At 36.0% G+C, this 23,416-nt stretch overlaps 2 protein-coding genes across 4 annotated transcripts in view; one reads left to right on the top strand and one right to left on the bottom strand.

The window, feature by feature from the left end:
* LOC103314654 (uncharacterized) overlaps positions 1 to 23,416 on the top strand; it is an 87,118-nt gene that overhangs the window by 31,662 nt on the left and 32,040 nt on the right. For 2 of the 3 annotated variants that reach the window (XM_008201157.3, XM_064359366.1), the window contains exons 2-3: positions 1,996 to 2,122; positions 15,043 to 15,377. In XM_008201157.3, the coding sequence (XP_008199379.1) occupies positions 2,044 to 2,122; positions 15,043 to 15,377 (414 nt within the window). In that variant the 5' untranslated portion in view covers positions 1,996 to 2,043. Of the gene's footprint in view, positions 1 to 1,760; positions 1,868 to 1,995; positions 2,123 to 15,042; positions 15,378 to 23,416 lie in introns of those variants that run through there. The other variant, XM_015981231.2, reaches the window with a different exon arrangement.
* On the bottom strand, positions 16,220 to 17,132 carry LOC107398154 (uncharacterized). Its single transcript, XM_015981235.2, has 4 exons — positions 16,896 to 17,132; positions 16,547 to 16,828; positions 16,416 to 16,490; positions 16,220 to 16,362 (listed from the first exon to the last, which is right to left on the bottom strand). Exons 2-4 carry the CDS (start codon positions 16,823 to 16,825, stop codon positions 16,279 to 16,281), a joined length of 438 nt encoding a protein of 145 aa, XP_015836721.1. The 5' UTR covers positions 16,826 to 16,828; positions 16,896 to 17,132; the 3' UTR covers positions 16,220 to 16,278.

Raw genomic sequence — 23,416 nt, 5'->3', positions numbered from 1 at the left:
ATTTTGCTTTATTAAATTTAATAATGATGAACCGGAAATTTTCTTGACAAATAAAATAAATAATTTCAGCGTTTTGCGTACTGTGATAAATTATATGGTGCATGAAAATATGCGAGTGAAACATTTCTGAAATTCCACCGCACGCAACTGTTCAAAGCTACACGTACAATAAATGACTCAAAAAATGTTGCTTATCGTATTATCCAGATTTTAAAACTTGCCTTTGTCAGGCATCTCAGATTTTTAATTAAAGTCAAGCCATTCAAGTCTAAAATGCGAAATAAATTTTTCCTTGAATGGCTTTAATCTGTGACCTTGTAAGTTTATGCCGTTGGAGTATAAATAGGTAAGCAGGGAACTACATAAAAGTAAACTTTTTAATATTAAAATATTTTACGATAAACATAAGAAATCTAAGTTTGTTATAGCGAAATGTTTAGAAGTTGCATCATATTTAAGATATAAATTTCAACCATCTTTAATGAACTATAAAAATGCAAACTTCTTGCGAAGTTATTCCAAACCTAAACTTCTACATCAGAATGTAATTTTTTCTTTCAAGACCCGTTTCAACATAATAGTCTTTTTCGTACATTTGTTTCGGTAAATGTATTTATCGCATGAATAAGTAAAAGCTGTAAGTGAATTTTAGTCATGGAGATATGGATGGAGCCCGAGCGTCATGGAATCGAAAAGAAAATAAATCGCATTTTACACATATGCAAAGTAGATTATCTGTGCGTGGAAAGCGTTGAAACAAATTTGAATAAATCCCCCATCAATTATCGCAGACACAGGTAAAGACAGCATAATGGGAAAACGTCTTATTAAAATATAAATGGGAAAAAGTCAAATTCAAACACGGACTTCTCGAACTAGGGCAGTAGGAAATAATTATCACAACAGTTGGGCTAATTGGCTATTTCTTTCACTCTGTGGAAAAACTTTGGATACGTGATCCTAAAAAATATTTTCGGTGGAATTACAAGCCCAAGCTTGGAGAAAAACGAAGGGCGTAATGTATTAGGCCTACTAACTCTAATTAAATTCTACAAATGGTCTCGAAGAATGTGTTTGTGAAAGCTAAACAATTTTTTGCTGTGCCGTAATACAGAGCTTTTTGTTGATTCATACTGTCCAGTCAATGATTAAAGATGCTGGGAAAGCGTGAAGTTTTACGTCCCCGAATTCGAAATAAATTTGTATAATACCAAGCAGGTGGAAGAACCCATACAGCGAGACGCCCTTACTTTACGTGGGGATTTCGCCTTATTTTACAGCCTGTAAGAGAATACTATGCGTGTATTTGACTCTATATGTTATTATTACGATTGAACATACATTGTGTCAGTGTTCCCGGAAAATGTGCTTTCGCAGATAGTTTCGCTTTCTAGTTCTTTCTTTGGATACCTGCTGTGAAAAACGATGCAACAAAAGTAACCAAGCCGTAAACTCTGATTCTTAAAACACGACTGGTCATTGTGTTCCTGTCCAGGAAGAAATAAATTTCGTTACTTCGTTGAATAAAAGATCGCTTTTCGAAATTTTTATACACTTTAAAATAATAAAACTCATTTGCAATTCCCCTTAGAGAGTTATAATTGGGGCAAACTTACACTGTACTCTTCTGGAAGGTTTAATCCAGTTTGTTGCAAGCAGAGGTTGGACTAATGAATAACAAATTCTTTAATCATCTGTTATCAAATTACGCTTTAAAGTTCGAAGACCAATAACTAAACAGCAGGAGATTAACTGCGACACCTTAATCATTATTTGAGGCAGAAAGTTTTTAAAGCGTCAAAGAAACGTAAAGTAGGCTCTAAAATTCCAGTCCTTGAACAAGGAGAGCGTCCTTATTACCCAATTTGTAATTATCTTATACATTATTTATAAAGGAAGGAGATGTTTTAGAATATACGGCAGTGGCATAAATTTAAAATTATTATTTTAAAAAGTGATTCCGACTAGTGATTAATTAAATCTTCTTTGTTCCAGGATGCATAAGGGTGGGGGGATGGTTACTGAATAATTCACCAGTTGATAATGAAAATGGTGCGTGTTGCTATAAAGGCGGCCGTAATGCTTTTCCTTTGTGGGGTGTTTGTCACTTCGAAGGCATCAGGTGAGTTATAAACATAAATTTTTGCTATTTTTTGCTGACACCTCAAAATTAAATATTGCACGTAGGAGAGCTCCAACCGTTTGCAATAAGAAGTCATTCCGGTAAACATCCAATTCTTATTTTATTTTTCACCAGATTGGTCGGGGCCCAACGTTGGTGAGGATATGTGCTTATCAGTGCCCTCTCTGTGCCCGCCAGCTGGAATATATTTATTTATAAACCAACTGCTTATCTCCTGTCTGGTGCTTCTTATTTAAATGTGTTCTACAAACTGTTTATTCGTTTCTGTAATGTTAAGACGAAGACTCTCGACTCGCACTCGGCCTAATAATCAAATGACGGTGTATCAAAGTTATGGCACATAACGTTGCCATTATCTAGCCGTTAGAGCTCAATTTACACAAGCAAACTGTGACATAATTCGTATTATTCTGCTCTAAAACTGGCCTTTTGTGGACAGTGCAATAATCATCTTAAGTCAATAATGGGCTAACACCGGTAAACTTTATTGTTCCGCCCTGTCTCCAAACAGTTTCACTTTCTGCTTCGAGAGCGCAAATTATTTAATAATATTGTGTTAATATCTTTGAATAGATCGCTGTTGTTTAATTTATTTCCAGCATGCAGGCCTCGTTGTCACTCTATCTTAAATCTACCGAAATTGAATTAGTATCAGATAAAATGTTTTGCATAAATGGAAATTGTGTAGAGAGAGCACGATTTTAATTTTTAACAATACATGAAATAAAGCAAAGCGGTTGCAAGCGAGTGATAATTACCGCTTTCTTTATGGAAGTAGTAGTGAAGTAGTGTGTATGTAAGAAACTGTTTTCCTCCACTAATTGCCGGAAAGCCCTTCTAAATTAATGTTATGAGCTGAAAGCTCTTAAGTAAAAAACAAGAAATCGAAGAGCAAAGTGTTCCAGACTGACCGTTCCAAGTTTTCGATGGAAAAACGAGGTATCTCGCATCGTTGTAATGTTTTGCAATGGTTTCAAATAACCATAAATCAAACGCGGAGAAAATCGCATTACGAATCGTTTCACTTAGTGTCATACACGTTCCTGGAGTGAATTTTGAGCGTGTTTATTGCAATTATTTCGGGGAAAGTTTAATGCATCGAAATGCTTCTCTCTGTCGGATTTCCATCGAGTTGGAGCGCTGCCTACAGCCTCGGACGATGATGGCCATCAATAAAAGCATGTAAATCGATCCACTTCTTTCCGCAATCTACGCTCCTCTTGAAAGACATTTTCAAATACATTTTCCTTGCTCCGTATTACAGGAAAAAAACAAATACAAACAACGCTCATTGTTTCGCACTTTTTGCAAGCAATTTTGTACAACATCAATTGCAGCAAACGCAACCTTGGGTGTTATTCTTTGATACCTTTTATGTCACCAAACCCCAGAACAAAAAGACATATTCGTAAAACACGATATTTATTCCCCAAGTTTAACAAGACATCTTGAAGGCTCAATTTCACAAAAAATAAGAGTGCTTGTGACATTTTAAGACTTGTTGACGACAGAACAGGGCCGGCCATCTACGGTTATTTTATAGCTTTCATGTTGTCTCTATTATACAAAGCACCCACTCTACTTATCTCACAGCCAAATTAATTGCTTCTTAACAGTTTCAGTGAAATTTTCGGTAGCCCGAGCACCACAAATGTGTAATATATCTCCCAAGTTTCAGATGAATGTCCTTACAATAAAACATTTTAAAAAGCTATAAAAATAACACGCGTAAGTTTTAAAGTCAGTTACGTATGTTGTTGACATTATTACACGCAAGGGATTCAAACAAAGGAAATAGTGGGATGCGTCTTCAGGCCATATCTACATGCATTACATCTTGGAAAAGTGTGCAAAAATTCTGCCGCTGCAAGAAATATATCACATATCTACTGATTGGAATTGATATACTTCATCAGTCAAGTTGATTGACATTTTATAGAGTGATTCGGTAGCAGGTTCCTCTAACTCTTGGGTGGAATAATAATCGTCTGGGATCACAAAAATCGGTTTCCGACACGCCGGAAAAATATTTTAAGTGTTTCATTATACAGAAATGTAACATTTGTTAGAGAATCGGGGCAACAAAGGGTTCAATAACTTATTCATTTTTAATGTAGAGATGGAAAATTGGCTGGGCGGTGACGCTGTAATAGTAAAGTCATGTTTCACATAATGCCATTGTTGGTCGCACGGCTTATTTTATTGAAATAATATTAATTTAAATGCACAGTCGGCAACTATTCAAAAAAAACGGCCGCGAGCGGAAAGTAAATATTTAATTTCCGCCTATGTCAAGCACTGGAATAGTATTTGCCGAAGAATTTTGAGGTAGTTAGGGCACTTTCGCAAAATTGATTTCGAACATTCCGTGCGCTGTTTGTGACACCTGTGAAGCAACTAAATATACGGAATAATAAATTTAATCGCTTATATAATGCGAAAGCAGTGAAACTTATATTAGTTTCAAGCCGAGCTGAATATTGAAAACGGATAAATCTGCCCGCCCCGACTTCGTCAAATCAAAAAGCATCTTAGTAGCAAATAATTATTCACTGTATTATGTAAAGGGTTCTGAAACTATCCTAAACTCGACTATGTAGCCACAATGGCGTAATCCGTGTTGTTATTATATCACGAGATAATAGTAATCCGGCCGTTGGGAAACTATATCACATCGCTGTGTAATTTGTAGTACCTTTCTAACAAAATTTCATTAGCCACTATCACTATCAATTATCTTTCGAAAAAGCAGCTTTTGTCGAAATTCGACCCGTTACCAAGCAAACTTGAATCAATAGCGTAAAAACAAACATGAAGTGAGTTGTGGCGCCGAGCACCTAATTAGTAATTATTCGTGTAGTTGAGTAAAACTTGAGAAAATCAATTTATCGTCGGTGTGTGATTAGAGTCTAAAGTAGCAATCGGCGAGGAAATTGTGATGAATTATCAAGGTACTGGCAGCGACAGCTGCAACCAATTGCAATATGTTTTGTTATGGCCAATAATTCTACATACGTTGTACTAAACTGTGAACCATTTTCCCTTAAAACGCCACTCGTCAGTCTTTTACTTTACGTCAAGTGCAGCGACTCGCGGAAACGACTGATTGCAACCCTAATAAACTTTTATTCGTTTGCGCTAATTTAAAAACATCCACACTTATACACAGGACAATCCACAATCGTATTTGTGACATCCTTGGGAAACTTGCGAACTTATCCATTACGCTGTTGACACCTGTTTACTGATTATTATCAAAGTGCTGTAAGCAACAGATCCATTAAAACCGTATTTCCTTTCACGTAATATAAAAATATCTTTTGGGTGAGACTCGAAGGTGTTTAGAGCTGCAGAGTTTTAGCCTTTATCTTGAAATTTAGCAAAACTGGAGAATAATTTGTCAAAATATCTCATCTCAAGCTATCCCAAGCTAATATCAAATCTCCTCCAAGATTTCAGGGATTTAGTGTAATAAATTGCTCACTTTGCTATTCATCATATCCCACAATTATTTAGTTGGCAATCGGTCAGAAAAACGTGCCGGGCATAAAAGAATGTTAACTGGGATCTTTAAGAAATATTTTAGTAGTCTTGGGGTTAAAGTGACAGTATTGATCTTAAACGCGTGGCTGCTGTACAATATTGACTTAATCAATATGTATTAGGAAGGACTTGACCTGTAAGTTATTCTTCTCGGATATAATACATGTTGGGTGATCCATAATAAGGCGAACATTAACATGTTCTTAGCGTCATATCTCCACCCTTGCGGGATCATTACATAAATAAATTGAAGATTGTCACCAAGCCATATTTCATCCCCGAAGTCACCTAAAAACCTTATTTTGCAAATAGTCGAACGGCCCTTCCATTGATTAATGTATTTTGCATTTATCTGCCTGCAAACTATAAATCCTCCAATGCACTCTATTAACAGTAGATAACATAAATTTATTGTCACGGCGGATTGAATGCACGTTTTGATAAAAACATTTTAGTGACTACTAGCTGACCTAATCAGATGTTGTAATATCTGAAAAATGTGCTTTTATTACCACTAGTTTGGTAAAGTTCCTCCCGTAATTCCGGCATATTAAGAGTGGAGTAGTTTTACGGGTTGGTGGTACAATCCTTCTTGTGCAAATGTCATAACCTTCTAGAATCTGTTGTTTGCAAGATCGTAAAACTCGGCAATAAACAAGCAAAAAATACAGATTTCTGGGATCAAAACCGAATCGCATCCAGTTAATTAGAGATATAAATAAATGTCCGAATTGCGCTACGACTTTTTATCGATAATTAGGGTCGCCAAAGCTTTTGTTGGCGCTGTGGCCGAAATATTTGCTTAGTCTGTTGTATTTTTCCCTGCTGATCCAAACACGCTATCTCTTTATTAGGGTATCAGTGAGAAAGTCGATTCATTCGGCTGCTTATTAGTCGGGTTTACTAGCATTTTCTTTTTTATATATTTTCCGTTCGAGTGAAAATATTGCACGTTGTGATAATAGGCTGTTGGCGTTGCTGGATTGCTTCGATTTGATTATGTTTCAAGATTAAAATTTTGGAAGAGTTGGAAGGGGATCGATGTTTCGTAAGGCAATAAATGAAAAATTTCAGTCTGATTTCCTTCATAATTGGATTCTCACGATTATGAAGCTGGGGTGTTATTTTTGCGTTGTGTGAACAGAAGCTTTATCTCTGTAGCAATTTTTGAAGTGAGCACTATGTTTCCTGCGAAGTTTTCATTTCTGTGTTCATGGGTCGCTAGCAGAGGATATTTCGCTGAAGGGGAAAGCACAAAGTCGGCAACTAGGTTCATTGTTTCTGGTTTAGCTTTTGACGGCTGTGATTGTAGTGAAGGCGTCTTGTATGAATCCATTAAAACGTGCGTAATTACATTACTTACAAATTTATTAGTCCACTGGTTTAATCTCCCATTTTCATTTTAAATAATGACAATGAAATCCGGCCTTAGCCCTTTGCCAAACATTAAGTAATTACGCTGAAAAAGTTTCGGCGATAAACAAAAGCAGCGTCTCTAATTTTTCTTTTAGATGATTAATTAGCAGCTTAGTTCTAGCGAAATCGAAGATTAGCGGATTAAGCCCAATAAAATAAAGGGTTTTAATTAATTGTTAAACACGGATTGGAACGAGCAGACACGAGGTTAGAATATTAAAGTCTGACTCAGGTGTGAAGCTGCGATGCTAAGCCTCGAAAGCTGCAAGTCCAATACTCTAACACTATACAAAACACATTTTCATCATTAGGGAAGCATCTTCGCGTTTTTCACAGGCTTCGCTCATGCGAGCTGACATTTGCTTACCTGCAACATCATTAATTAGAAACTCACTCGAGATCAGAAGAACGTTTCAATTACTAATACCAAACAAATTCACCTATTGTAAACATCGCTAGTTTGCACCTCAATTATTCACTCGGGAATAACTCAAACACTTGAACCAAATCATTCATTGAATAAATACCAGCCGTATAAATGCGAATTAAAAACCCGGTCTGGCAAGGGTATCGCGCCAGTTCTGGCATCTTAATTTCAATTTTAGTGCTATGGGGCACATAAATGGGGTCATAATGTATGCGCGTACTCTATCCGAATTGGGGCTGTTGGAAGTTGATGTAGAAAATTAGATAAACATTTGCGGAAGTCATTTTAATTTATTAATATTTATGTAGCGCCCGTACGCCGGGATGCAAATGCAGTATGCACCATTAGCCGTGTAGAAATTTCCATTTTCAGGTGTCCAGTAAATTGAAGAAAAGTGTGTTGAAATTTGTTAATGCGCAAGTTTAATATTAGATGTATATGATAGAGAGAAGGAGGAGCAACTTTTTTAATTTGGGAAGTTCGCAGTTATTGGTATAACGCCTTTCCTCATCAAACATTTAACCCGCAAGCGGATGCTTATAATCTATATCGAAAAGAACAGCTTTAATATTACTGAGTGAAAATTTCAACTTTAAGCTTCAACTATGATTATCAAAGCGTCGATCGCTTTGTGACGTCAGAACCCGTGAAATTTATATTTTTAATATAACTTGAACAAACAGAGGTCGCACAAAAGGAATAAAGGTTAATATAAACATATCTTGGGAAAAGCTTTCTTTTAAAGTTATAGCCCGCGAGAAAAATTCTTTATTGTATAAAATTCTAAACAAATAAATTAAGTTTATATTCCACTGATACGATCTGAACCATTTGTTGATTCGATTACAATCCTGCCTCCCTGTTTGGTAAATTTGTTTCCGCGCAACGGAAAAGAAAACAGATTTAAAGGTAAAAGTCAAAAATTTGCCTCGAAAATTTCATACTCCAACTCTTAATGTCTTCCTTGAAGTAAATCTTAAGATGCAATGTGAGTCGACCCACTTTTGCACAACCTATTAATAACATTTTAAAAGCTAGCTTCAGGCAACTCGATAGCTCATTTGGCGTCAGCTGTTAAAGGTAGAAGCTTTTCATTGTTAACCACACTTTTAATGAATCTCAACCGAAAATTGCTCTCACACAAAGAAAATAAATCAACACTACTACGCTAGGTACTTTCAAATAATATACAAAAATACAAATTCCAAGTATAAATCATATTGTGCCCTATATATTTAATTTGCGCCCGGGCCCATGCTTCTCGGGCGAATTTTGTGTATCCAGATAAATCCACATTATAAACGAATTTATGCATAAGCTCCATGAATCTGCATAGAACACCTCACACACTCACTGCACTATTTAATGCAAATTATTCCTTCCCACATCAAGTCATTACTTGTTTCGACGATAAGAAATTACAAAGTAGAGCAAAAATGTTATGCGTTAAAAATGAATTTCAGCGCTAATTTTGTTAACAACAAATCTCCGAATTTAGTTACAATTAGTTGTTCAAACAGATAGTTTTACGAAAAATTGATTGCGCAATCGGAGGATTGCTCTCCATTTGTCACACAAACCGCAACAAACAAATAATATAGATTTTAAAGTACGTGGCATTTAATTTTAAACATTTGATTGAACAATAAATCTGTTTAATCCAGTTTCAGCTAGTTTGCACTCAAATTTCCTGAACTTACAATTGGATGTATTTATTTTATTGTTGGGATTGATTAACCCCGCTTTAAACATGCATTTTTGTGAATAATTACGGCGGTGGAGAGGATTTATAAGTCGGGCATAAACAAAAAGCAAATTTAATTATGTCCGGGACATTCGAAATGACTCGAGTACAATTATTTATGCGGAAACATAAGCAATTCGTGGCAATAATTTTGTTAAGTGTTTCACTTTCCAAAAGTAATTAAATGTCGCAAGCGGTGTTTCTCTAGATAAATTCATTAGCCGTCTCCATGTTTTTAATAAGCAAATGCGTATTTAAGCAGTATCTTAGGATGAGCTTTTAGCGATTTGAATACAAATTGTCGAGAAGTCAGGTAACCCAAAGCTGTTTTGCTGTTTAACTTACCGTTAAAAGTGGTGCACCAGGAGTTTTTAATCAACGAAACCAAAAACCGCTCTTTCATCATAAATCACTTTTATTTGAACATAATGTTTGAGTTACAAATTTTTCATTATTATAATATGTCATAATATTTTATTGTAGATGTGTTACATGTTCATGTTGTTTTAAAAGCACGCTGATTTATGGCTACGTGAAACGTAATCTGATTAAATGTCATACCTAATTTAAAATCAAATATTTGGTTTAACTGATGATCAGTAAGGAATGATGTATTAGCATATTGTTCTACCTTACGTTTCAATATTGGTATTTCCTGCTGCACAAAGCTCGGATAGGTTTTTTCATATTAGTAGAAGTAATACAGTCATAATTAAATTTTAATTTCATTTGCTTTATTAGTGAGCAAACTTTAAGGCAAGTTTAATTAAAAACTTTGGGAATAATAACAGTAGTGTACTGCCAAATGTCAAGCAAATTATGATGTTTCCAAAATTGTAAATCATAAAGATAAATGGGATTTTTTGTGAAACCTAATTTATAACAATTGACTGGGTGAAGTCTCATGTAAACCAGACCGTACTAAACCGAATAAATAAAATTTTGTAAGGCAACAAAACTGACTGACGCAGGTGTCCTCTATCTGTGTAAGTGTTACCAGAATCGTAACTTTTTTAACTTAATATTTAAAATGTGTATTTTGCTTTATTATTTGATAAAGCAGTGGAAATTTTGGAAATTGTGTCGAGTTTCAGCAACGGTCGAAATGGTTTATGGTGAAAATATAATTTTAAAGCTTATAAAATTTTACACCCACCATTAGGTGACCTGCCAACGGCAATAATAACATTGGGGGTAATTTACAATTTCGCCCCCTACGAGCCCAGCTTCCGTGTTTTAACAGCTGCGTATGCAAATATATTAAAAATTAATAGGAATTGACTGGGAGAAGAAATAAACAAGTGAGGAGTTGTATTTTCCATTGAGTCTGAAATTATGGAAATACTATTCAAGTGTATGCATATAAAACCCCGCTAAAGCTAGGATGTTCTGTACCTATAAGACATCAAACAAGGATTCCATTTTATCGTAGTACGCTACTTTACATCTTGTTTCGATGAAATGAAAAATCGATGGTTATATAATAGTGCAGGTGTTTATTCGGACATCAAAGACTCTCCGGGTAAATACCGGATTCAACTTTTTAATTAACAACTTAATGCAATTGCTGTGAAGACGGAAACGCGCTTTGCATCCCAGTGATTTATCCTTAAAATTTTGGAGCGAAGGCACTTGCAGTTTGAAACAAAATTAAATTTTAACGTTACATGAAAAAGGAGGGCTTGCAGTACCGTGAGGTGTGGAGGCTTTTATATGAATTTTTCGCGAAATCGCCAAAATTTCAAGTGTCACGTTATCGACTGGAATTTATCGGCTTGCGGATGTGCTATGCAAATAAAAGGGTAAACAGTACAATGGAAGAAAGATATTGTATTGGCACTAAATGTTATGTAATTGGATCTACCAACTGCAGGAAAACCCTCAATAAAACATTTCAGCGATGATTCTGGTCGACAATAACAAGCGCTGCCGGACGCAGATTCGAATTCAAATCAATTGGGTATCTACCCTAGCTGAATCGATGTCCCCAACCCAATCGTATTAGTTGCTTAAACGCAAGACATTCACGACGGGCAAATCCACAAAACTTATTTAAATCTTATTGAACCAAACACAAAAATAACAAACTAAACTTGCTGTTACCCAATCTCTTAATCCGGAATTATAACTCAATCACTCTTCCGTCCCTTTCGCCCATTCTTCTCAGCCACTCGCCATATGTTCCAGTGTCTTTTTCTTTCATTCACCACTGGTGTGCCCCCTCCCCTTTGCTTTGTTATTTTTTAAAGGAAAGAAGATACGATCCAGTCACAATTTGTAATAATTGACGCTACGTTATTGATCAATGCGGCACTTCGTCTTAAGTGGTGTAAATTTCATCTAAATTACATTGTCCTCAAGGAATTAACTACAGTGTTTTCGAGACAACTTCTGAAATTTATGTACAAAAAATTGCTTTTTTCTTTCATTCAATTATGTTAAGAGTTAAATTTGATTCAGCAAAGCGTAATGTAGCTAGGGAAACCCCGGTGCCGTATTTATTTAAAAAACGTTAGATATGAGACGGTTATGCCCCATGACACAATAAACTAGTTATGGGCATTTTGTGGCCGCTCATATCTCACATCGTTAATGTTTTATTTACGCTATTTGAGCGTTTTTCCGACATTGTAGCAATAGAAAGATACTTGGCGTAATTATGCTTTCGCGTGATCTGATCCCGTCTTGCACTTGGATCAAAAATAATCGTGTAAACAGAGTTAATTTTCACGTCGAAATTCAGACATTTTACTTCGGGGTATTGATTTTGTATTAATTTACATGGAATAGAGCGCTACAAGTTCGAGTTTTTGTAGAAATTAAATGCCATTTTCCGCTCAAACTCTCGTTAAAGTCGTGCAAAACATTTTCAAATTATAAACGATCCGACGGTATTAAAAATAGAAGCTTTTTGGCGGCTTAATCTGTTTAATGTATCGGGATGTTCGAATGTTTTTGGATAACTGGAAACAATACAATACAATCTTTAATTGCAAAAGTTCAAAGGTGGCTTTTAAGGAATTGGTCCAGAGTTTAATTTCGTCCTTTTTAATTGGAAGTTTCCCCTCTAAGTAAATGTTTGTTTAAAATTTCTCTAGAGTTCGAATCGATGTCGGGAAATTATCTCCTACTACAATTTCTTTGGTAATTGTAGCAATAAATCCACGCGTCTGGAAGGTGTTGCAGAGGATCACACATTGTATCTTGCAACTAAATTATGAATTACCAACTACGACGTGCTTATGACTTATCACAGCATTTTCTACATTATTTTCGGATGTAAAAACAGTTGTAATGTAACCATAAAACTTTACGAGCATACAGTTTCATTCTGCGAAAGAGACAGCTGTGATATTAAAAACTTATTGATTCCCATTGATAACCTGGGACATTGTATTTACATAGTAACATAATGGGTGTTACATAAATTAACATCGCGTCAATTATCGGACCATCGATTCAACATTAGTTACGATTTGGTGATTTTGAAACCGATAAACTGAAAGATCATGATTTGAAAAAGCGACAATTGTCATTTCGGCCACGAGTATCCCCCAACGTTTGATATTTCATTAAGGAAACTTAATGACCTATCAATTACATAAAATGCCGGAAGTTGGGGTTGAAAGGGACGAAGTTAATTGGTCTTAGACGCCAAGGTTTATCCTTTAGGGAAATTTTCTATCGAATAGCCGAACAATATTACCCAATAATGTAACACATTATCCACTGTTACTGAAGCTCGGAAATCTTGTACATATACACACGCGGAATGTTAATTAATTTGGAACATAAATTCATTAACTCGTGAAAGATTCGAATATGTGATCAAACCAGTAAACAATGTTGTCGTTACAATGAGTTCGTTTTGTCAAAAATATTTCATTAATTAGCGACTCCCCGGGGTGAAAAAAACAATATTAAGTACAATGTCACATGGAGTGGAAAACACTGCAAAGCAAAAACTCTCAACTCGCAAATTCAGCAAAGTAAAATTTGAGACACATTAAATTTATTTCGTCATTCAACAAAGGCAATCTTGAAGCTCTCACAAATCAAGCGATATTTTAAGTGTATTATATCATTCTCATTTTGGGGTAAATTTAAAGTACTACTTAAAAATTCACGTTCAAAGAATTTTTTATCGTTCGAGTATAAGAGTTACCGTCAGAATTTCAGTTAAACAGTCGTCTCAGAAATCAGAATACTTGCCTTCAAATATATCCGACGAATTTAAATATCAAAGAGAGTTTTATGCTGATTTGTAACTTTTCAAATATTTCAAAAAGATTCATTCTACAAACATGCTCAATTTTTTCGCAAGTTTTCTAATTCAATACAATTTGGCCATCTTTAGCCCCAAAATTCGATTTTTTACAAATCCCCACAGTGGGGAACCGTGTACTTAAGCACAACTAAATATAACGTACACGGAATACAGACCGCGTGCCAATTTTTATATTTTAAAAATAGTTTGATCATTAAAAGGCTCCAGTCCAGGAATATCATAGTTATTATTTGAATATTAAACCTTCGATCGAGTCATAAAAAAATTCAAAAACAGACTACCACTCTAATTCGTGCATTGAAATCAGATAACAAAGAAAGAGCCGGTACTTATATAAAGGAGTTCCCAGTATTCCAGTGTTTCCACAGTTATTCCTGAAAGAACACTTTCCTGGAATTCACATTTGTAAATATTAATCATGTGTCTCGTAAAATCAAGCGTGAGCAATGAACGTTTTTTATGCAGTAGGTGTGTTATAATTTCACAATTATTCAAAAATATCTTAAAAAATCGTTTACAAAATTTTAATCATACGATTGTTTTTCATTTATTAGCAAATAAATTCATTTTTAAGCAGAAAGGCAAATTTAATCAACAACAACAATCAACGACATACATAAAAAATGTTTAAAGATCGCTCTTTTACCAAGAAATTTTATCAGAGCTGTTTTTATTTTAAATGTTTTTATTATGAAAATGTCTCAAATTTGGATCAATTCCTAAAAATTAAGGAAAAAAGACTCGGAATCGGAAAGAATAATACCTGATAAAAAAATAAACAATTTTAAACTTCATGTAAAATCTAGAAAAATAAAATAATATATAATAAATAATAAATTATAATAATAATAATAATAATAATAATAATAATAATAAATTATTGTTCTGCCTGATTTCCCAGTAATCTCCGAAACGTTTGATGCTATTGGTCACTATGTAAATCCATTTTGTGTCTAGTATCTGGATTTTGTACACCTCAATATTTAATTCCAGTTAATTACTATCCTCTATTGACAACCATTTAGGTTGATAAATTTATTCCATGTGATCATTAATTTTAGTACATATCTGAATTTATAGTCCACCTGTTATAATAACGCGTATGTCACTAGCATTAGACATTGCGATTTAAAAGTAATTCGGAGCGCTCATAAAATATTGGCGATTCTTGTGCCGAAAGTTTTCTTTAAAGCCTTGGTTAAGGCAAATGTGAGATTAGAGCGATTTGCAATTTAGTAAAAGCTTCCCGGTGGCAAATCCAGAAGTGGTAATAAAACGCGAATAAATAATAGGAGTGACACCGGAGTCATGATTATAATAAAATGAAAAGAAAACAAACCTTTTATGGGCACGAAGCAAATGCAAGAACAAAGAGCAAAATGTTAAATTACATCAGTCGCAGTCCACATCACACTTTTATGTAACAGAATCTTGAATGAAATAAAAATAAAAGAATTTAATTGAATTCGTTCGCATTGCAGAAGAGATGTCAACACCGAGTGCAAGTGCGAGCCCTCCGGCGAGCGCCGGGACGGCGCCCCCGGCGACGGAGCGGTCAAGTCCGCGCCCCACGGCGGATTCCAGCAGCGGCGCCCCCACAACTCCAACTTCGACAGCTGCCGCCCCTTCGACAACCGTCGGAAACGAACCTGTTCGCCACAGCTTGGGCCGCGGTTTCCCCGTACCACACTACCACTTGCCCGACTCTCGCTGGGGCCCTTTTTTTGAGGAAGGCACAGAGCCCCACAACATCACAGCGAGGGTCGGCTCCACGGTTATGATCGACTGTCGCATCGGACTGTTGCAAAATAAAACGGTCAGTAAAAAAACTAATACTTTTTACGACTCCAATTTAATTGTGTTGCCTTTCCCTATTTGTTTTAACTGCTTCTCGCCGAGTGTGACAAAAATATCAACCTCAGGCCCGCGGAGGGCTGCCTCAAGCGACCTAACGGCCTCATTAATGCTTCATCTCACCGTTACTGTGCTTTATACTTTCACACACTGGCGGCTCGTGCCAATTTTTTTCTTCGGTCACAATAATATACAGAGAATCTCTCAACAACGGACACCGATGAGAATTGTCCGTTGTGGAGAGGTTGGAAATGCTAATATAGGTTTTGTTACATTCCTACAAAAGTGTCCGCTGTGAAGAGGTGTCCGTTATTCGGAGGTGACTATTCAGGGAGGTCCCACTGCAATTTCCTTATTTTCCTATTGAATTTAACAAACACAAAAGCCAAAATAGTCGTTAAAACAGGGCACATATTTTGTTTTTTTTTAATATAACGAAAAATTCCAATGTAAGTTACGTGCAAAAATTACGTTACTTTTGCTACGTTCCACCCAAAAACAGTTTTTGTGTTATAATTTTGTTTAGATATGTCAAAAAATCACACACGAAGATTAAAAATTTACATTATTTTGGTCTTTTCCAAGGAGTTTGAAACTTGTATTTTTGAACGGATTTTTTTTGCGAATTTCTCTTAAATAAAGCCAAAAATTTCTAGTGACAATGCTACGAACGGGGGACAGAATTGGAAAAATAAGGTCGAAATGAAGAAAATGCTGCCATTTAATTTGAACATGTTAATAGATAGCGGGCCGGTAATGAGTTTATTGGATTTTTTTTCTAAATACAAATAATAAATAAAAAAGTATGTTTCGCAAAAATTTATTTAAAAAAATTAGAAACATGAACAAAAGAATCAATTACATTATCTGAAAATATAGCCCGCGGGTTTGAAGTCCACCTTGCAGTATTTGCGGGCGGCGGGCGGGCGTGGATTGGCCGGGGGCTCCTGAAACACAATTATTATGGAAATTATTTGACCAAAGATAAGACTTAACTTACGCTAGGATCAGGAGTCGGAGTTTCATCTGGCGAAGACCATGATGACTCCGGCTGTTCCTTGTAAGCTCCGCCCGCCTATAAAATATAAAAATGCTCTGAAGCTTTGATTCTCAAACTACACCACAAATTACGTTATACACCGGGGTAGGACTCTCGCGTGAAGGAGTCGATCTGGATTCCTTTTGGATTGATTCGTCTACATCCTTCTCCGACTCAGTATTGTACTTTGACTCTTTCTCTGAGCGTAAATTCGCATAATACTCTTTCAGAGTATCGGGCATTGCTGGCCTTTCGGTCGAACCATCATCTTCGAAATATGAAAATGCGATGATGTCCTTCTCTATATCTTCTTCGCACGTCCAAACGGACGGGACAAACCCGTCGTTGAGGTTAAGATCTTTCTCACTCATTTTCTAGAGTAACACGCGTGGACGGTTGTTTTAGAGCTTTCGATTTAAGTAAGCTGAAGGAAACACAAACCTATTTCGATAATTATTGTCTAACAACGCACTAATCACGTTTTTATCAACAATAAGAAAACCACCGACCAACGACTACCGGCAACAAGCTCACACCAGTGACCTTCTGCGGTTGCGTAGCGGAGCACTTGCGACCATGCGCTGAAGCTTAAAGCGCTTTGGAAGCCTTGGACTTGAATGGTTTTGATTTGAATAGCGCTCGTGTACGTCGTCGGCAACCCTCACCCCTTTGAAAAGCCCTGGACCAACATATACTCCTGCTGAAAAATATTCCTTCACGTTGTGAAAACAGAAATTAAACACGTGATATTTATACGTTTTCGCGTTATTTGGCGATCAAGATTTGAATATGTTGTGATATATTTGCCTCTAACACTAACGTACTTAAAAAAGTTATTTTTGCTTACTTTGTATAAAACTTTATAAAAAAAGGGAATGTATTTTTAGACAAATAAAACTGCACCCAATTGAGTTAAGAGTTTTTTTATTGATAATCTCATGGTTTCTTCTTGGAGGCGTCAAAAATTTGCTTTATTTCCTCGTAACCTATTGATCAATTTAATCGATTAGTGTCCGATTATTTTAAACCAAATACTCAGAAATCATCGATTTGAGGTGATTTTACTTTTAACAACGACTACAATTTAAAAAAACCCAACGGAAATAGCTTGTCTACAATTTTAAGCAGAGAAAATCTTTCTATGTCTCTAAGCCAATTTGTTGGCTGATAATTTTTGTTAAAGCAATTTTGAACTCAATTTGGACTTTTATTACTTAATTTGGGGTACATATTCATGAGTTTAAGTCTTAATTAACTTTCGATTGCTGTTACTTGAGTTATTAGAGAAAAGTTAATCATTTAAAAACAGTTAGTTTAAATGAGAGAATTAGTTAAAACTTGCGGCGTGAGAAAGACGCTAATTGGGTTAGTTTCGTTCGTGAATAGATTTATCGTTGTCCCATTTTTCTGCAAGAATATAGCGCTAATATTGTGTTTACGCAATGTTGTGGAAGCAAGGAAAGTGCAATTCAAAAAAATTGGTCTACTTTTAGCACAGAAATATGCGAAATAGGGAGTTTTACGAGTTTTCTACGGAAGAATGATAACGGCGTTGGCGAAACTAATACGTCAAAACACACATAACAAGTCACAAAGAAACATTACCTTGGTATAATTCGTTTTGTGCGCAATTTACCTTCCAGCTAATTTTAGGGAAGTATGCTACATTTATTCAACGGAGCCACGTTTTACTTGATACTAAATAATGACTAAAATTGCCCCTAATTTAAAGGATGCCTAACTATCGGTAAGGCAAGGAAGTCCTAACCCTTGGCTCTTCCTGGAGTGTCACCAACCACAACCTCTAATTAAAATTTAAAATTCTGAGCAAAGACTGGGTTTCGAATAAATAAACAAAAGTGCATTCCATTATTATTAGAGCACTCAGATTCACAACTTCGTGAACTATTAGACGACGGGGTTTAATAATGACATTCATAGAACTCGAGCTTGATAAATGCAAATGAATACACTTGCAAAAAGACAGTTTAGACTAGACCTTAGACAAACGAACTAAATGTTCAAGGATCCGAGCAAAGTCAGAAAGCTTTGCGGCAAAAATTGGAAATGTTTTCGGATTTATTTGAGATTTGAGATTCTGCGGGCTCAAATGTTGATAAAAGGTGTTCAGAAATTATTGATTTGGAACTTGTTTGTCGTACTAATATCAGTACGACGTTATTCATTAAAAGGAAAAGCTATATAAGGCCAAGATATTCAGTGTTCTGTTTACCTTCTTTCGCAGTCACGTTCTGGCGATTAGAAGATATAGCAAGGGAAAAATAAACAAACATATACGTTGTGTGTCACAAAGAACCCTTCAAAGCGAAAAACAATTACACTGAAGTCATCCAGTTGTAATTATAATCACAATTATTCTTAATGAAGCATTTATGTCGAAAATATCGGACGCAATCATTTTCATTGTAAACACGTTTGCATAAATTAATAGGGACGTCAGATAATTCAATTAAATTGTGAATAATTACCATAATGTGTGCCAAACAATTACACGTTTTTGAGTTTATTCCGAACTGAAGAAATATCCAGCCATTTATCACCCGTTCTAATGAAACTTTAAAATTTATCTCGTCCGGTGTGTTTAATGATAGCAAGGTTTTTAGATAAGAATCTATAATTTCCTTTAAGGGCCCTGTAGCAACTACCTAAATGGACAATTTCCTCATTCACCCAAAAATATCATTGCAAAAACGCTGAAAGCTTGACACTCCCCTCGAATAAATAATGCACCAATATTTTCACCAAAATCCCAGATGAGATTTATACAATCTGGATAATAACAATACTACGCTGCCGATTTAAAAATTTCCTCGGAAAACCTACACACGAGGGGAACTCCGTTTCTTCGGCATGATAAATTACAGGTATTCAATCGAGATAATTGATTTAGTTTTGCAAGTAACGAGTGATTGTGCGCTGAATTGACTCGCTCTAAAACATTAGCGTTATTTTTGCGAATGGTGACGCGTAAACCGCGACTTTGCGGCGGAAACAAAGCATTTGATCTCATCTTAGATTTTCATTAGGAATGAAAAAGAGAATCGCGGAAATACAATATGAAAGAGCACGGAGAGAAATAAGCTAATCAGATATGAATGTTCGCAAATGCCCCCAAGATTACCGCTATCCATTTCAGACAAGAAATGTTGGCTATTGTTGGGAAAATTATACATTTCTAAAAGCTTTCCGACCGATCATGAAGCATCATCTTTATTAAAATATTTGCCCCCAGAAAGGCAATTAATGACTAAATACTGACAGCGTAATATGGGCGCTTCGAAAAATACGACAGCGATCTCGCCAAGGTTTATTGCACATTTGCGTATCATAAAATGAATGCCGAATGTAAGATCATCCGTGGTTTGTGAGAGCGGCATTCTCTTCAGTTGCTTTTCGCATTATACGGATCTAATTTACAAGCAAATCACGTCCTGCATCCATAATTCCATATCTGCGGCGTCAAGCTATGTCCTAGTCAGCAGCATCGCCCGCATGGCCGTCCTTCCCACTGCATGATGAAGGAAACCTCGACACTAATATTTTCACACTCCAGACAGACATTACGACCACTACTTCACGAATAAATAAGACTTCGCACTGTTAGCAGGAGCAAAATTGGTGGATGCGCCGGGCGAGCCGGACCAATTTTATCGATGGCTCCAAATCGAAGAAGTGCGTTAATTTGTTAATTAGAAAAGTTGTGGGTCGGTGGTCCTTAACCTAGTAATTAAGACTTAATTTAAGTTTTGGGGTAGTAGCAGTGATTATCAGCTTCGGCTTTCGTTTTTCGATATTTGTGTTTCTAACTCAAGTTTAATTTACCGCTTGAATGGCACTATCCAAGTTTGACAAGTTGGATAATATAATTAAACACAATCGATGACTTCATTCAGGAACTATCCAAATTTACGGGCTGGGAAGCATTCCCTTGGTGTGTAAATAGGAGTCGACTGAGTGATTTGGTGAGACGGCATTATATTCAGTTTTCTGCCGGTTTGTTATTGCATTGGGGCAGTAAGTAACAAAGTTTGTGATTAGAATTCGTATAAAGCGAGTTTAAGTCGTTCTAGTAGTTGACAACTTGTTACTTTTCCATGTAAATTAAATGCTGTTGTAAGGTGCCGATCTCGAACTTTTACACTTCCACGTTTAAGAGCCATTTACGGCGAAAACTTTACATATAAATTCGCAATTTAATACAAGTTTCTTGTACAGCAAATATTTGTAATTGCGCAGATTAATTACTTTGAGTAGGTGAGAAATTTGGGAGCCACAGCGTGTGGTTTGCTTATTATAAAGGTTCAGAGTGTTAATTAAATGGAATTATTTGTTTGATAGAGGTTTGACACATGTTACCAGTTGTTTGTTGACATAAGCTCTCCGCGCTCATTTGCTTTACAATTTACATTTACTTTGTTCAAAGTGGGCGCCAAACTGAATAGTAGGGCCTCAAAAATTTCCCTATTAGCTTCACAAACAACCAAGTTTATCTTGCACTGGTTGATACCTCAAAGCGCTGAAGCTCCAAATTATCAGAATTCGGGTCGAATAAATTGTATTCAGTCATAAATTAAGTTATAATGCGTTTATGGGATTCATTAATCCTGCGGTTTTGTTTCAGGGTCAGAAAAACTTAAGTTCGTGAAAGCAGCTTTTCACAACAATATTTATTTCAGTTAATGTATTTTTGACTCTCTGGGAAAAGTTAGTAAGATTATACGGTTAAAATTTAATAATAGCTTTTCTGAGTAAGGCTTTGAAGATGTCTGTTATTTATTTGTACGTTTTGTTGTCGTTTCCTGAAATAAAACAAAGGAAACATAAACCAGGCAAGATTTTGACGGTTGTTATTCCACTGTCAATCCGCAAAAGGAATGATTTATGCCCGCCAACGTCGTAATTAATTGAAGTGTTAATTTTCTTATTTTTTACGTGGATTGTAAATATGGTATAGACAGATAATTAATCAGAAGCATTTTGACAAATTCATCATTTCGACCGAAATGTTACACCGTTGCAGGGGTGTTTTAGCTTCTTTCTAGCAATTTGCACGTCCTGAATGCCGTAATAAATGTAGCTACCTGAGCTTGTAACACGCTTTTACTTCAGAGTTTTAAATATTTCCATTTTTCAACAAGATAATGCAGGAATGCATGCGATAAGCATTACCGGCAGTAAATCACATTTGCAAAATTGCGATAATGCGAAATGTTCGAAACAATCGAGGCGCCGTCTGCTGGCAGAAGCTCGAGAGTTATAGTTCCTCAACCGCGAAAATTCGAATTTGTGTTTGTTTGCGATAAGAATACTGATCCAATTTCTGTTGATGGTATTATGCGCCTGTGTTTATGTAATTTATGTATAAATCTTGTCAGATGATTGCATTGTTTGAAAATCTGTGGGGTAGAAGAGCTCGATTTCCAATTATTCGGTATATAGAGATGAAGCGGTGTATAAATTATCTGATGATCTTCCGACGATTGATTCGTTTCCTTTCTACGTCGGTCATTGGTGAAATGACGACAGATATAAATCACGCATACAGTTACACCGGCACGATATGAAATGTAGTTTATGAGGCGCTGATGTTCTTTTAACGTTTTCCTCGGTTTATGTCCTTTGATATCCAGATAGAATTTGATTTGTAAAGGTAGCGTTAATAACGTTAAAAATAATGCAACGCAATTTGCATGTCTGGGAGCGCGTATCCAGGTTGGCAATTTGATTTGGTGGATTGAGAACAGGAAGCGAAATTGTCCGGTTTAATCTCTGGTAGGCATCTTGCGGAAGGGTCGAAGTTGAAAGCATGTCTCAGGTGAGTCGGTTGATCGGGCGTAGCTAGAAAACTGATAAGATTAAAAGTTTGGTTGTTCACTTGCTATACAAGTCTAATCCTATTAGTTGCCCTCTCTATGAGACACGCTAATCTAATAATACTAGCTTAAGTCAGCGCTAGCAGTTCACCATACCATCAGGACGTCACCAGTCACATTCGCGAAATTTAATTTGTTCAGCAATTGAACCACTTCGTGGTTACTAATAGATAGACCGAGCTCTTCTCACCATTCAACACTTTTTACAGCGATCGGATGTCATCGCCTTCAAACCGACTTATCACTTTAACTAAATTATTTCTGGAGGGTCTCCAGACGAACACTTATTCTCATTTGCCATCCGAAGAACTCTCGTGCTCGAATATTTTAAATCCCACACTTAGCACCTGACACATGCCAGGGAAATATTGTTCACTTATGGAAATTTAATTGTGTAAAACACCAAACCAACTCACTTGTTACTTTTCACTGACTTGTCCTCACACATTTAATCGACGTGCTGATAAAAAAGTAAACTCAAAGCGGGGGTGTATTTTTCAATAGAAATTTAAATTAGAAAACAAAGAAAACGGCAATATAAAGTCGATCTAAACCCAAGCACACTCTGAGCACTCTGTATTGCTTGACTATTCTTTTATCCTCTACCTTTTCAGCTCGTTTTGCCGCAAATGCGCCCTTTTTCACCACTGACTTCTATTATAGCCATGTAGTTTGCAAAAGCATAGATTTAATCCCTATTTCTAAGCCATTTTCATCAAAAATGAATACGCATTTTCGTAGCGATTTTTGTGCTGGTTGGAATGGGATAATTAATTAGAAAATTTAATTGGGAGCTTTGCATATTAAGGTGGCGGTATAATATTTTAGGGGGGTTTAGTGGCTGTATTGGCAACGTCTATAAGGCCGTCAGTGGAGCTTAACGGTCTGACGGGTTTGCAACGATAATTTTTTCGTCTGCTTTGATCTTAGTACTTATCTTGCTAATAAGAGCAAGACTCTGGACTGGTATATGAATGTAAACCGCAAGTCACGACCTATTAATCTCCCCGGCATTTCTATCATCGCTGATATTGATGTTAGTGGTGCAAAAGTAGTTATTAATCTTAG

This window comes from Tribolium castaneum, chromosome 10 (assembly GCF_031307605.1).
Source record: "Tribolium castaneum strain GA2 chromosome 10, icTriCast1.1, whole genome shotgun sequence".
NCBI lineage: Eukaryota > Metazoa > Arthropoda > Insecta > Coleoptera > Tenebrionidae > Tribolium > Tribolium castaneum.
Note: the sequence above shows the minus strand (reverse complement) of the source record. Positions and strands in the feature narration are given on the sequence as shown.